General features: G+C 34.2%; 1 protein-coding gene across 1 annotated transcript; it reads left to right on the forward strand.

Annotated features, from left to right (window-relative positions):
- The first annotated feature begins 4,941 nt into the window (after positions 1-4,941).
- LOC114259220 (uncharacterized) lies at positions 4,942-12,023 on the forward strand. The gene is made up of 6 exons (XM_028199228.2): positions 4,942-5,084; positions 5,295-6,032; positions 7,403-9,045; positions 10,020-10,208; positions 10,361-10,538; positions 10,614-12,023. The coding sequence occupies exons 2-6, from the start codon at positions 5,324-5,326 to the stop codon at positions 11,828-11,830; spliced, it is 3,936 nt and encodes a 1,311-aa protein (XP_028055029.2). The 5' UTR covers positions 4,942-5,084; positions 5,295-5,323; the 3' UTR covers positions 11,831-12,023.
- Positions 12,024-16,563: the final 4,540 nt, after the last annotated feature.

A 16,563-nucleotide genomic window follows, 5' to 3' on the forward strand; every position in this document is an offset into this window, starting at 1 on the left:
TTATCCGCAACTAGATGTGGCAATGACATCGACTGCAACATTTTTAACTGAACGTACAATTCTTTCTGCACGGAATGATGATGTCAATGCTGCTAATACTGCTGCATTGAATATTTTTCACGGTGACACATATACTTATTTGGTAGCAAACAAGACGTCTGAAGATGATGAAATTGATTGTACTATAATAAATAGATATCCTAATGAGCATTTAAAATTTATTAGATCCTCCTATGCTACCAACTTTTAAGGTAGAGTTGAAAGTGGGTTGTCCTATAATATTGTTAAGAAATATTGCACCAAAAGATGGACTGTGCAATGGTACAACATTGATTGTTTCTAGATGCAATACTCGCATAATTGAAGCTCAAATTTTAACTGGAGAAAAATTTGACAATTTGGTATTCATACCAAGGATATCCTTGACATTGTCTTCTTCAGAAATGTCTTTTCGAATGACAAGACATCAATTTTTAGTTCGCTTGGTATATGCCCTGACCATTAATAAATCTCAAGGGCAATGTGTGAAATTTGTTAGAGTTGATTTGCACACACCAGTGTTTAGTCATGGGCAACTGTACGTGGCCCTATCTAGATGCACATCGTTTGATCGTATAAGTTTCCTCCTTCCCAATGATGAGCTAAATTCTACTACAAACATTGTTTATCCTGAAATTTTGTTATTTTGTTATAGTGTTATTTATGGATCAAATCACTTTTGTCAAAAGGTACAATTTATTTATTGATAAATTTGCTTCTATTGATTACAAATTATTGTTTATAAATATTTTATTATATGTTGACTTTTGTAGGATTGGGTTAAAAAATACATGGAGCTCAAAAACATAAATATAACTAGATTGCTTCGATGGAGATGTAACAAAGTAATTTCAATTTAAAAGTGTTTTGATATATATATATATATAGATTTTCTTTTACTAATATACTAACATTTTTATTTTCATAAATTAGTAGATTGTCGTACGTGCTTTTCACTGGGGATACATACAAGTTGGTACAAAGACTTTTTGGAAAGTGATAAGGTACTCCTAAGAATTCTAAGAAAAAACAAATTTGAAGATCATATTTATTTTTGTGAAAAATGTACACATGCTAGTTACAATCCAAATTTTGTAAAGTTTCCTATTGATGTGAATTTTATTACTTACAATAGTTTTGTAAAGCCTTTTATCTATGTGAAATTTATAACTAAGTTTAGATGTATGTTGGATAATATTCATTTGAATTATTGGCTTATGCTATGAGTTTGTTTTTGTAAATGTAGCACACTAGGTGATATAGTCTTTTTTGTTTTTTTTTGTTTTTTTTCTCCCTAATATGCTCTTGAATTAGGTTAAAGAAAACTAATCATATTTTTATTTGGTTGAATTTGAATTTTTGCTTCATAATATTGGTTGATGTGCTTAATTTGTTGTTTTGCATTTTCTTTGTATTACAGAACATTGGCTGGTGTGCTTAAATTGTTATTTGGCATTTTCTTTGTATTTTAGAGCAATGGCTGGTGTGCTTAATTTGTTATTTATTTTTTTCTATTGTAGAGCATTGGCTAGCGTATTACATCTGATTTGTATTGTTTGTGGGACTTACATTTTGTTATTTGTTTAAAATCTTATACTTTTGTCATGCTTGAATTTTACGTAATATTTATGTGTTTTCTTTTCACTATTTCGTTTACCTATAAATTTGCAAAATTTATCTTTAAATTGATTTAATTACCATTTCATTGATTTAATTTTCACTATTTTTTCTCACAATTTCATTTATTTAATTTTTTGCACAGTAAACTGACCACCAAACCATAAAAATTGATAGATTTCAACCATTAGATTAAAATTGATGCAAAACTATAGCCATAAAATCTCTCTTCTTTATTTCAACCAAAACTCACTATCTAAAAAAATGTGGAATATAGAAATTTATTTGGGTATTGCTATTGGCCAGGGTAATAAAGTGCTTATTTTCTGTTGCAAATTGCAGGTGGGTTAAATAAACAAAAATACTACAATAGTAAATATTTGGTGATATGGTCTTTGTTTGCATTTGTGTCATCACTATTTTCACATTTTCTTGGCCAAGGTAATAATTGTGTCATCATTATTTTTACATTTTCTTGATAAATTGTAGCAATTTCCATCACATTGCCTCCACCACTACTAATCATGGACCATACCATTTTTTGCCATTTAAATTTCTATTTGACAAACAAAAACGAAACTATTTTTGCATTGAGAATTTGAGTTCAAATACTATATCAATCACAATGATATTATTGAAACTTGTTTATTGTTAAAAATAAAAATTTATAGCAAAACTTATTGTTAAATTCAATTGGACAGTTTTTATATGTTTATCGTTAAGTTTGTACTACAGACAAGGAGGGTCTAATTTTTTTTTATTTATTAAGTTAGTTCTTTCTAAATTTTATAATTTTGAAAAATATTTAAATTGAGTGGATTTGAAAAGTGAAAATATTTTGATTAAAATATTAAAAAGTTCACTAAAAACTTTAAAACTATTTTTGGAAATTCCAAAACTAAGTAAGTTTTGAATTTTAAATTTGTAAAAATTATTTTTAATATATACAACCAAATAAAATTTTAAGTTTGACAAACTCTTTTCAAAAGTTCTAATCATGAAATTCATTTGAAAATTCAAAACCATACGGATCATCTATTTATATTTTCACCTCAAATTTTCTTTGAACAAATTGAATAGATTACATTTTAACCCAATAATTTTATATTCAATTACATTTTCATTCCACCAATAGTTTTACTGTGCCTTCAGGCACGGGTATACCCTAGTAAAAATATATCGATATTCTAAAGGGGTCGTTTGGTAAACATTTTGGACTAAAAAATAACAAAAAGGATAAAAAAAAAAAAGGTCAAAAAATCACAAAATGACAAAATAAGCAAGAAGATAAAAAAAAAAAATACACCATCCCAAAGCCGAAAAGCCAAACAAGAATACCAAACAACTAAAAAAGTCCTAGGTTAAAAAAGTCAAAAAGCCAACTAAAAAAGTCATTGCCAAACGAGCACTTAACATCTTGTATTTTTCATTAATAAGACTTGTATTTGTATGAGTGTAAGTCCCCATAATTTGGAACTTGTGTCACTTTGATCTTTAACTTTTTAATTATGATACATTTGACTCTGAAGATAAGGACAATTAACGATGTTTCATTTGTAAATTGTCCATTTCAAAGGTAAAGTTGTCATACAACTTATGTTGTATTGGTTAACTTGTATATTATTTGAAATGCAATATTTTTTTTAATAAATAGTGTCGGAACTTTCTTGATTATAAAGTTCTGTTTGGTTTTATTTTCAAAATATATTTTCAGAAATTTTTTCTAAAAAACTAAAAATCAAAGGGTAAACTATTAATAGGTCCTAATAGTTGGACTTAATTCCTATTAAGTCCTATTAAAAATAAGTTTTGATAAAATTGTTGTTAAAAATATTTTTTTGTGACAATTTTTTATATGTCGCTAAAAATTGACAATTAGTGACTTTTTTGTCATGATTTTTATAAATTGTCACTAAAACTTACAATTAGTGAATTTTTTTATGATTTTTTTTTCATAGGACCTATTAGATAATAAGTCCACTTATTATGACCTACACGTAAGTACTCCAAAATTAAATTGATGAAAAAAATTAAAAGCACATTATTTTTATATAATTTTATCTTTTGGAAGGGTAGAAATTATTTTTTTCTCGTTAAACATGGTTGACAATTTTGATATCGTTATTAAACTAATCTATTAAATTAAAATATTCAAAAACTAAAAATATTTCATATATTAAATAAATCGATTACACATTAAAAGCCTAATATAATAACCATCTATTACATAATAGTCATGAAAAAATATCTATTACAAAAAAAAAATATCAACAAAAAAAACCACTTCTTACATAATCATCATCCAAATTTATATTGAAAAATAATTTGGTAAAAAACTAAAAATATAAAAGATTTATTTTTATCTTTGGTGGGTAGAAACAATTTTTAAAAATTAAAAAATAATTTTTGACATTTATTTTTATCAAATTAGTTTATATTTTACCAAATTAATGATTTTATCTTTGAAATAAAACAATAGCTTCAATTGTCCTTATTTAAAATAAGATTCCAAATTTAAGATCAAATATATCACAATTAAAATGTTAAGAATTAAAGTGACACAAGTTTCAAATTACAAAAATCGTTAATATAATTCGTCATATTTTATAAAGTCACAAAATTAGCACATCTTTATCACATCTTAGGCTCCGTTTGGTAGAGCTTTCAAAATAAAGTTTCACACTCATTTTTTAGTGTGGTGTTTGTTTGCGTTTTCAAAAATTAATTCTACATTCAGTTTTGAAAATTCGAGTGAAAACTCTTTTCAATGAAAAAAAATTTGGGCTAACCGGAGGTTCCACCGATCGTCTGGTCTGTTGATCGAAACAATGTTCGATTTTTTTTTATATTACAAAAAAAAAAAATTGTGAATTTTTTTTAAAATTTTTTTTATGAGTTTTGAATAGAATTTTGAGTTGTTTGTTTAGTTATGAATTGTAAGTTTTGTATCAAATATCATATGTCATATCATTTAATTCAAAACTTAATTTAAAACGCTTTTCAAAACTTATAACTAAATAAATTTTTCTCATTCAAATCATAATTTTAAAACTCATAAAATCCAAAATATAACTCAATTTTCAAATCACAATTCTAAAATTATACCAAACACTATCTTAATTTTTCCTACTTCTAATAGAACATGGTGAAGGCAGGCACCCCAAACCCGCCTTATTGCAGGTTTGTTGTGCCCGCAGACCCGCAACGGGGATTTTGTCCGTTCCGTTGCCAACCCTGCGTACGGGGTCGAAGCATAATTTTCGAAATTACAAAGGGGTTGCCTTTGCAATTTACCAAAATGCAACACATACCAAAAAAGGGAGTGACATGACAACACCCACCAAGTCACTCTTCGCTAGGAAGGAAGAAGAGACGGTGACGACGACTTTGCTAGTTTTCTTCGTCTTCTCACTCGCTTTTGATCACTGGTAAAAACCCTTCAATTTCTTTCAATTTCTGGGAAAATCTTTTCTAATTCCATGTAATATTCATGTATCTCGTTGTTGTCAATGACTTATCTGTGTATTGTTTAATCATATTGTTCTTGATCCTTTTTTTGTTGTTTGTTTGATTTCTCGCTCTTGATAATCACTATTAACCCTCATTCTGAAACAAATTTTTTGTGGGTTTTGAACCAGTTAGCTCGATCAATTTCAACACAAAAGAGATGATGGGTATTGGGTCTCTGGGTAATGTTGGTTCGTTATCGTCATCGTCCAATTTATCGGCTTTAGCTCCTCCTTTTACAGTCGATCGTTCCAATCCCAAACCCAATTCAAACCCACTTGCGCATTTCACTGAATCGCCCTATGTGCCTTTCAATTCCTCTTTCCCCAATTGGCAATATTCACATTCTTCAGCTTCGGGAACTAATTTGTATTCCAATATTGATTTCGGAGTCGATTCAATTCGGACCACATGTGTTCCTTCAGCCAAGGATTATTCTTACTTGGGATCAAACTCTGTCAATTCACCCACTACCCATATGCCCCCATTAATCCCTAATGTTAGTTCCGCGACAGATTCATTCACTTTTCTGCAGTATTCGAGTGGTATACCAAGTAATCGTGTTGAAGTCGAGCCATATTATCCTCCGTTTGTCTCGACTCTTGTTGATGATGATAACCCTTTGGTGGCGCTTAATGAACCTAGCTATGATTTGTTGTCCAATTCCTGTGTTGCCCCATTGGATGGATCTTTTCAAGTTGATTACACTCAAAGCTTGTCGGGTTTGGAGTACACACCACAGTGGGGTGGCTTTTGGAATAGATTGGCTGATGGGGAACAGGGTGAACGGGTAGAACCGGATGGAAGATTCTGCTCAGATGGGACAAATTTTGCTGGTTCATATGTTTACGAGAATTATATGAAACAAGGTATCAACAACTATGTTTGGAATTGTGGGATTCTTATGTTTATATGATTCTCATATATTATAGCTCGTTGTTGTTGTGGTATTAAATCACACCTTTCCTAATTTTAGATATGATTTATCGCATAATTACATAATCCTATTATTAACACATGCGTTTATTTTTCATTCTTTGATTAATGATTATGATTTAGGATATCATTCCTTTTTTACATTCTTGTCCAACAGCCCACTTTATCAGGATTCGGGATTGCTATTTTAAAATGTCTCCGGTAGTTCCGCTGTGGCCACAGGCCTGATTGCCTACACCTTAGCATTTCAGTCATCAGCTGAAATTATGTATTGTTTTGATTTTACAAGTTGGTAAACACAACAAGAAAACCTTGCCCCAACTTGCTCTTTATCTCCTGTTCATTTATAGTTGTGGTCGTCAATAGAGAAAAGGGGGCAAATTAGAGTTTGACAGAGGACCCTACGTGGTTGGATCTTGCTCAAGGTTTGACAAGAATTTTGCTAAGGCAAAAATGGTTTCAACTGTAGAGATGTCCTCATGCTTATTTTGCACCCATTGTTATGGAAAAATGCTATAGAGATACATCTATGACCCCTTTCTAATGATCTTTGTAGTGAGAAATTGACTTTATTGCTGACGTGTGCTTTGTGTGTTTAGGGGGTTCCCTATTTCTTCTTTTTATTTTTATTTGATAAGTATAAACGAAAGAAATGTGAATATATATGTGCTATGAAACAAGTTTGGTGAGCATAGATTAGAGAGTACATGTTTTGCCTCACTTATGTAAAACCTACGATTCACTTTTTATATATTTAGTTTTAAGTCTTCTTGTTAGAAAAAGTATTGTTCTCAATTCTATGGGACAGTCATTTTCCACATCTTTTAGCTGGCCCTATGGAATCTTTTGATGCTTTTTTGCTCTGTGTATTGTTTGTCTGAAGGGTTTATAATATCCCTCAAGGAATAACATGCATCACTCACCAGTATGTGTTTGTCTACATCAAGTGGTACCTGACAGTTTGTTCTAACATGGGGCTAAATAGCCTAATAGGCACTCCTCCAGAATCATGTCTCTAGGGAATCCTATCTTGGATTAACTATCTGAATTTCGTTTGTTCCCACTGTTGCTTGCCATGTTAAATTATTGAAGTCAGATTGAATATCTTTCCTTCTTGATTTTATTCTGAGAACTTTTTTGTCAAAAGGGAATGGATATGTTTACCAAACCCAAGAATTTTGAGCCTTTTTATTGTGAAGTGGAAAGGGGGAAAAAATTACCTGAATTAGAGTACTTGGTCAAGACCTATTTTAAACAAATTGATGGCCATATTCTTCACTTCACTTTTTATGTTCTTATGCAGGCGGTTGCACAGCTGAGGACTCAAGCAAATGTGAAGATACTTCTGCAGCTTCACATAGAAAATATGTTGATCTTTTGGGAAAAGAGAACAGAATTGTGTCTCCAAGTACGGGAAAGTTGAATTACAAATCCTCTTCACTGCAAGATCCCTGGTTTATTTCCAGTGAATCCTCAAGAACATCAATCTCAGGAAGCTCAATGCTTCCGGAATCTCATGCACAGGTGCCATCTCTAGAATCAGCCACAAATATCTGGCATCAGAAGCCATATGGTACATCATATGATAAGTTCTTCCAGCCGCTTGATTCTTGCACAAATGATTTCATATCAGTAAAAAAGTCATCCCCTGCTCTCGTCATCAGACCTCCATCCATTGGTACCAGTTCTACAGTGCCAAATACAGTTTCATCTGAAGATGCAAATTCTATTGGGAATGTTGCAGCCATTAACAGCAAGGATTTTGGTTTCCACTATCCCTCTAATCAAAAGGAGCCTCACTTGCCACCGAGTAATGACAAAGAAGGTTGCTTGGATACTACTCAACCCAACTTACATGTGGACAGAAGTGACTGTTTCTTTGTTGCATCATCCTCTACTAGAAAAGAAGAGCTGTCAAACAAGCCTGTTACTAAGGATGTTGTGGATCATATGTCTGAAGCTGGAATGGAATTCCAACTACCGGATATAAATGTCCCAGATGGCTTTACTTTGCCTCTTGATAGTGCTAAATGCTTTACTGTGGTTGAGGATTCTTCCGAGAGTTTTGATCATTATAATGCTGTTGTTGATTCACCCTGCTGGAAAGGTGCTCCGGCTTCTCCTTTTTCTCCACCTGAAGTTTCTGAAGCTTTAAGTCCACAGCATCTTATGAAGGAATTGGAAGCATGTAATGGTTTGAAGATTTTTCCTTCCTGCACTGATGATACTGTAAGGGTGTCCTGTGAAAATCAATTCGAAAAAAGTGTGTACGAGTATAATGGATATGTGGAACTTGGTTCATTGATTTGTCCCGAGAGACTTTCAAATGCCAATTTTCCAGCCAAGGAGCGTAGTTCAGCTGATGCTGTGAAAGCAGGATTCAATTATCCACAAATGAGTAGCAACAATATACAATTTTCTAATGACATCGGCAAACCAAGAAAAGAATATGATGTTCCCACTGACTCAAAAAGTAATCCTGATATGAAACCTTCTCACACCAAACCACCGGGTCTTGACAAGGGTGAGTTTGTATCTCAAAGTGAGTTCAAATTGTGCGCTGGTGTTGTGGACTCTGGGTTGAAAATTAGTGATACCTCAGAAAATGATTCTGTGTCATTCCATGCTATGGAAAGTACTTGTTTTCCTTGTAATTCAGAAGATGTTAATGATCTGGCCAAACTGCAGGAAACGGCATTGACTCCAAAAATGAATGCCCAGATGCTGGTTAATACAATACATAACCTTTCAGAATTGCTTCTATTTCATTGTTCAAACGATGCCTCTGCATTATCGGAACATGATCATAAAGCCCTTAAGCATGTAATCAACAATATTGATGCATGTGTATCACAGAGGATGCTACCTATGACTGCAACAGGAGAATCATTGCTTTCTCGACAAGGAACTTCTAATGAATCTAGAAAGTTACCTGATCTTCGTAAGGTATGTAAGGTCCTCGAATTGCCATTATATGGTCATGTATTTATTTATTTGCTTCACAAGTAGTAATTTATATTACTCCCTCCGTTCCATTTTGTTGGTGCACCTTTCCATTTTCGGATGTCCCAAAATAAATGACCATTTTGAAAATTCAATGAACAAAATAAATGTCCATTTTGAAAATTCAATGAACAAAGTTATGGGATTTTCCCATTTTACCCTTTCTTTTTTTGATTAAAATAACAATTTCAAAAATCAAAATTACAACAGGTCAAAGTCAAACACTGTATCCATTCAAAACAAAAAGGTCCATTATTACCATGAGCAGAGCAATTATAGATGGGAAAATTTGGAAAGTTGAAAATATATGATTGCAATAATAAATGATTCCTTAAAAAGTTGGATTCCTGAAAAGGGACCATTCTTTTGGGACGGAGGGAGTACTTAAATTATGAGGATAACATCTGTTTTCTTTTAAGCAATGTGTTAGTGTTATCGGCATTTCATGAAGTTCCATCCGTTGTCCTATACAAAGTATATGCTCACACAATTATATTTAAAATTGTTTGGTGAGATGCATCTAAAAATAAAAGTATTTAACTAGAATATGAATTTTTTTTATTAAAAAAAAAAAAAAAAACACACGAAAAACAAAGAACTCAAAATCAGTTTTCATAAACTAAACCGTAAAATTTTGTTCTAGATACATGTAAAAAATAAAATATTTTTTGGTATTTACTCCAGCGAACTTTTTTGAGATTTCTTCACAAATATTTTACTTTTCAGGTGCATCTAAAATATAAAAAATAAAAATGACTGGACTATTAAAAATTCACTATAAAAAAAAACTCAAAAATAATTTTTGGTTTAACATGTATTGATGGCCATAGACGATAGGGGCATTGGGTTTGAGATCTTTGTATTCTCAGAATATGGCTTTTAGCTTTTGTAATTAAGCTGAACCATGCTTTCTCCAGGGTGTCATCACTGGCGGTCCTCCATTGACAAAGGAAGCAGATGCTAGTTTTCATGGTCAATTTGATCATCATGGCATACACGACGGCAAGAGGAACAGAACTCTTTCTAGTAAGGAAGTTGAGAAATTTCCGGATTTTGTTTCTTTAAGCGATGATGTAGACAATTTGAAAAACAATAACACAGTCCAGGTATGTGTTAATTTGTTTTGTAATTTTATTGTTCTTCTGGGCCAGAAAAATAATCATGCTGAACTGGAACTCGAAATGGAGATTTTTGTTTTGTTTTGTTTTAGATATTATGAAAGAATACCTTACATTTTTGTCATGTAAATGGCCTGCAGGCTATAAAAGAGGTCCTCAAGGAGGATTTTAATGGTTGTGGAGAGATGCAATCAGAAACACTACTGTACAAAAATCTATGGCTCGAGGCTGAAGCAGCCTTATGTTTCAGTAGTTATAGAGCTCGCTTCAATCGTATGAAGATTGAGATGGAGAAATGCAAGTCGCACAACACAAAAGGTTAAAATATCACCTCCTCACCAGCTTCTTTCTTCGAATTCAAAAAATAAGTAACTTAATTTTTTTCTCCTTCAGATGTGGCAGAAACTAGTAATGCCGTTGAGAAGCTACCGAGCTCCAAATTTGCTCCTGATCCAAACATTAGTCAGAAAGTGACACCCGAGTCTGATGATAGCCCAATGTCGGATAAATCCATTCAGGATTCTTCTATTCCGAGTACAACCAAGATTGTTGATGATGATGATGCATCCACCATGGCCAGATTCTGTATCCTGAAATGCAGGGGTCAGAACTCGAGCGCTGTAAATACAGAAGGCCAACAACGACTCAGAGAAACTAGTAATGCTGCTGAGACGCTTCCGAGCTTCAATTTTTCTCCCAATCCAAGCATAACCCATGAAGTGACACCTGAGTCTAAAGATAGCCCAATGTTGGAGAAATCCATTCAGGGTTCTTCTATTCCAAGTACAACCAAGGTTGTTGATGATATTGATGCATCTGCCATGGCCAGATTCCATATCCTCAAACTTAGGGGTCAGAGCTTGAGTTCTGTAAATACAGATGGCCAAGGACTGGCAGAAACTATTAACGCTGTTGAGAAGATACCGAGCTCCAAATTTTCTCTTGATCCAAACATCACTCGCAAAGTGACACCGAAGGCTAATGATTCTCCTATTTTGAGTAAAACTAAGATTATTGATGATGTTGATGCATCCACCATGGCCAGATTCGATATCCTCAAATGCAGGGTTCAGAACTCAAATTCTGAATGGGAACAACTGGCCCAGGTGGTTGAGTATGGATTTGCAGGCAAGGGAAATGATCGGCAACTGATTGGAAACCGATCAGAGCATGGAAGTTTGGAAGTTGAAGTTGATGATGTTCATGCATCCACCATGGCCAGATTCGATATCCTCAAACGCAGGGGTCAGAACTCAAATTCTGTAAATACAGAACAGGAACGACTAGCCCAGGTGGTTGAGTCTGAATTTGCAGGCAAGGGAAATGATTGGCGATTGATTGGAAACCGATCAGATCATGGAAGTTTGGTAGTTGGTGATGGGGCTCATTTGCAGTATTTCAGCGACATCAGTAAATTAGACAAATTTGGCTCGTTTGTAGGTGGTTCTGAACATGAAAATGTGCAAGAGTTTCGTGTATTTGCTATGGATGATCAGGTGATCCAGTATGGTTGGAACAGGTTGGGAAGTGAGCTTCCTCCAGGTTGGGTTGATAGCTCTTCATCAGATTGGGAATATGTACCGAAGGATGAATTTGCACGGGAAAACTGATGGACCTCAATTTGGGATCTGAATCCACACGGGTAAATAATCTCTTTTGGTTTTGTTCATATTTTGTGGTGGTTGACTTATATTTGTGGTATGAGAAGGAGAGAGTGCTCCAAACTTGTAAAAAGCTTATGGACTTCATTTGAACTTGTCAAACCTGTATTACCATGCGGATGTTATCTGGGTTTTCTTTTTATTTGTACTCTGCTGTGCTATGCTTTGCTTCGTGGAGGCAGTTTTAGAGCTGAGTTGAAGATAACCTGTGTGGTTGTACTGAGGAAAAAAAAACTGCACTTGATCCCCTATTCCTTTTGTACTTCGCCCTTAAAATACACTCCTTCCCTGAACTTCAAAAATCTATACTTTACACCAAGTGAAACTGTGTTTTTCAGGTTCACCCTCCTGCATTCACTCTCTTCTCAAGAGCTCTCTCTCTCTCTCTCTCTCTATATATATATATATATATGTATATATATACACACACAATTCAGGGTGCTACTCCATAGCCAAAGCTTATCACTAGGCACGAAAAATTAAGTTCCATAGCTTATATTTTATGTTTGGATATTTGGTAAAGGAACAAAAAATGAAAGAATTTTCGGCCATATAATTGTGATACCTGGCAATTACTCCGCCAAGAATCAAAACCACTTACTCTCATTCCTCTCTCATTTTGGATCTTGTCTCTCGGGGGAAGAGGGAGAGTCGTTGAAGTTTTGTGTATCATGCTGGCAGTGTTTCAAGCTGCCATAGCTTCCTTCTCTAGAGTTAATCTAGCCATCTACTCCTCCCCTCTTCTCCCAATCCAGATTGGCTGATCCTTTCTTTTTTCTTCCCATTCCCCTCTTTCTCCGATCCAGATCCCAGGCGACTCCACCAACAAGGCAAACTTAACAACCTTGTTTGCTCCTGTTACACATTGTATGGATGTTAGTTCAGCGCATTTAAGGCACTATTTGTCTTGGTTATGTGACTTCTGTGAGTGAGGCATCATCTATAAGTTGTGTTTTGTTGTGATTGCTGTGGTTTCTTTTCACCCATTAGGCTATGTGATATCTTTTCACATGACTGGAAATTATTGATTTCTTTTCATTACCTTAGGTGTTTGTGTTTTATTGTGGTCCTTGTGGCTTCTTTTCCTGTTAATTGTAGTCTTATTCCTCAGTACTATTAGGTTCTATTTGGTTCATTGGAATGAGATGAAATGGAATGATTATTTCTTTACAATGGTGAATGACGATTCCATTTACAATGCGTTTTTCATTATTTTTTTTTTGGCCAACCAAACATAGGAATAGATATTTTGATGGAATGATCATTTCATTTTATTCTAGTGAACCAAATACTACCTTAGGTCTAGGTTTCCTTGGAGAGAGTCAACATCTGTTCTGTTCTTGTTCATTTCATTCTCTTTTAGAAAAGGTTGGAGAGCGTGATTTCATTATGTTCTTGTTCATCTTCATTCTCTTTTAGAAAGGTTGGAGGGTGGGTTTTCGTTATGCATGTACGATTCTAGTGTGTTTCGAATGACTGCAAATATGTTGGAAAAAGGTTCACTTCAGTTCTGAGCCTGCCAATAGGCGATCATCAAATTCTAGTGTGTTTCAAATGACTGCAAATATGTTGGAAAAAGGTTTTCTCTTCAGTTTTGAGCCTGCCAATAGGCGATCATCAAAGGAAGGAAAAGGTAACGGTCTTGCAATGCCGGTGGACACAGATTCAAATCAAGACACATGAGATGTATGTCGCCATATGACATGTCTTTTTGTTTTTATGGATCCACCCCAAGTAGCTTTATACAGAAATATTATTTGCGATGAGTTCAAACTTTGATTGGGTTCGTTTGGAATGTAGGTTGATTTTTTGATTTTTTGACTTTTTGACTATTTTAAACTGGGGCTAAAAAATCTAATTTGGGATAAGTTTTGGGGAATTTATTAGAAAGTCCCCTATGGCGAAATTGTATTCCATTTGGTCCTATGAATATTTTGTTTGATTAGACAAATAGTAGAGATATCTTACTGATAACTCCTTTTTTGAATTATATTGTTATGTGGGAGACAAATATACCCTCGCATCAATTATGGGCTGTTATGTTTTGATTTTTCTATATGTAATCCCACGTTTGGTGGAGGGTTTAGGTGTTTTGTTTTCACCCTCCCTTCTTCCCCTTCTCTCTCCAAAACCCATCTCTCTCTCTCTAACCAGCAAAGGACGAAGCAGAACCAGTGGTGTGTTCAACTTGTTGGATTTCATGGCGAGCTGGTTCACACCCACTACTCTCTTCTGTGTCCTCAACCTCATGATCGGCATTATCTTCATCACCTCTAACCTCAAATCCCACCACCACAAACCACCACCGCCGCCATCGCTGGACAACGAATACCACCACCACCACCACCACCACCACCCCCTGCTCCGAGCTCCGTCCATTTTAGAACGAGTTAGGTCCTTCAATTTCTCTCTCTACAGCTCCGAACAACAACTCGACAACGACCCATTACACTTCTCGCCCTTCCACCTCGATACACCTTATCCCATACAAACATTCATTCACGTTTGTATTAATGGTGTATGATGTGAATACGTTGCGTTGTTATATCATTCCGAGTCGCGAACACATATTACAGCCCACAGCGCGATTTTCACTCCTTTGTAGCAAGCAACCATTTCTGTCCAGTTTAGGGTTCCACAAAACCAAAACCTCAACCAAAATGTGCCAACAAACTGTTTGCAATCACCCAATAATTTGAAAATTAGCCCCCGAATCTTGGACATGGTACGCAATGGCAGATTTTTTGCACTCGCAAACACCACAAATTATAGACACATACATCTAGGGTTCCCAGTCGACTTTCACAAACATAATATGTTTCCAATTTGGGATGTTCTACCCAATACGGATCTCCTAATTCGGGTTGTTTGTCACCATTCAAAAATTCATGGGTTCACCCAAATTATTTATTTATTTATTTTCAATTGGATTGTCAATATGGGTTGCTGGGTGGGACATGCTGTGTCTACATTTTGTGGATGACGTTACAGCATCCCAACATGTTTCGTTAGTCACAAACACTCAAAAACCTTACTAGTATACTTTTTGAATTAACGTGAACACACACATCCTAATTATCATAAACCATCTACATTTTGTTGAAACGTGAATTTCACACACCCCTTCCTATGCCTGTAACCCACACCGCCCAAAAAAAATACTATCACCTTTTTTTTAGAACATGAATCTCACATACCCCTTTCCATAAATACACGCACCACATCACGTGCCTGTAACCCACACTGTCCAAAAAGAGTACTATTACCTTTTTTTTGGAACGTGAATCTCACACCCCTTCCCATAAATACACGCGTCACATCACGTGCCTGTAACCCACACCGTCCAAAAAGAGTACTATTACCTTTTTTTTGGAACGTGAATCTCACACACCCCTTCCCATAAATACATGCGGGTCTACAAACTCAAATTAACAATTTAATGGCAAAATAGTAAACAAACAATCCAAAGGACTAAACGGTTTAAAAGAAAACAATTAGGACCACATGATCTACAAGATGATAAAATGGGATTTACTGGTCAATTCCCCATAAGTTTTTTGGTTTTTCTGGCTTTTTGACTTTTTGGTGAGATGTCCATATGTAAAATTATTCAAATGCCCTTGGGCATGCCGTGTTCTTTTTGCTGTTCATTTACCCGGGCGTGTGCGTGTTCCCTTTGCTGTTCATTTACCTGGGGGTGTGGGTTGCGAGGCTGTTACATCAACCTATTATTTTTGTCTTCTTTATTTTTTTTATTTTATTTTTTAATTTTTATAATTATGGAAAAAATGAGAATTTTTCTGTTCTTAAAATTACTATTAAAAAAATATTCAATCTAATATTTTTGAGCCCTAATTTATAAAAATCAATCTTAATTCTCATAAAAAATAAGATGAAAACACATAATTTGTACCGACCCATATTGGTATATTAATTTCACCAAATTTTATGATCACTGAACATGCATTTCAAGTAGAAATAGTTTCAAATCAGTATTCGTAGAAGGTAAATGAATCAATGTCCCTGTGAAATGGAGAGGATCCAAATCCCCACAAAACTAAAGCTTCTAACTTCAACGACCAACAAAACAAAAGAAAAAAAAAAAACAAAGAAAGGTATTTAGCTCTAAACTTATCAAAATTCAAATAATTTTTCAAACTATAATTCAGTCTATAAACAAATAATGTCTGATCTTGACAAAATCTAAAATTCAGTCTATAAATAGGACATGTAAAGAATGGAATAAACAGGACATGTTTCAAATAATGTTTTATCTTGACAAAATCTATAATTCAGTCTCCATAAATAGGACATGTAAAGAATGGCCAAAAAAAAGAAAATGACAATTTCTCCAAAATCGGCATATAAATGTTGTGCAGAATCAAAGTGTTGAGCAAAAAAATCGAACAGACCACGCTTCTTGTAATTTCAGAGATCAATTTTTTAAAGAAAATAGAAAATTTAGATCTATCAGAATTTATGAAGCATCCATCATCATACCGTGGTTTTCCCACATGCCAAACAAACAAATAGCATCCACACAACAAAAAAATGGACGATTAATGAATACCCCAGCAAATCAGGTTAAAGAAGAACAAATTGACCCAAAACCAAAAAAAATAATGTGTACCTCATGATGGGTGGTGGCGAGAATGTGATAGTTGCAATGTGGCCGCCGATGT

Source organism: Camellia sinensis, chromosome 8 (genome assembly GCF_055761805.1).
Source record: "Camellia sinensis isolate YWXY chromosome 8, ASM5576180v1, whole genome shotgun sequence".
NCBI lineage: Eukaryota > Viridiplantae > Streptophyta > Magnoliopsida > Ericales > Theaceae > Camellia > Camellia sinensis.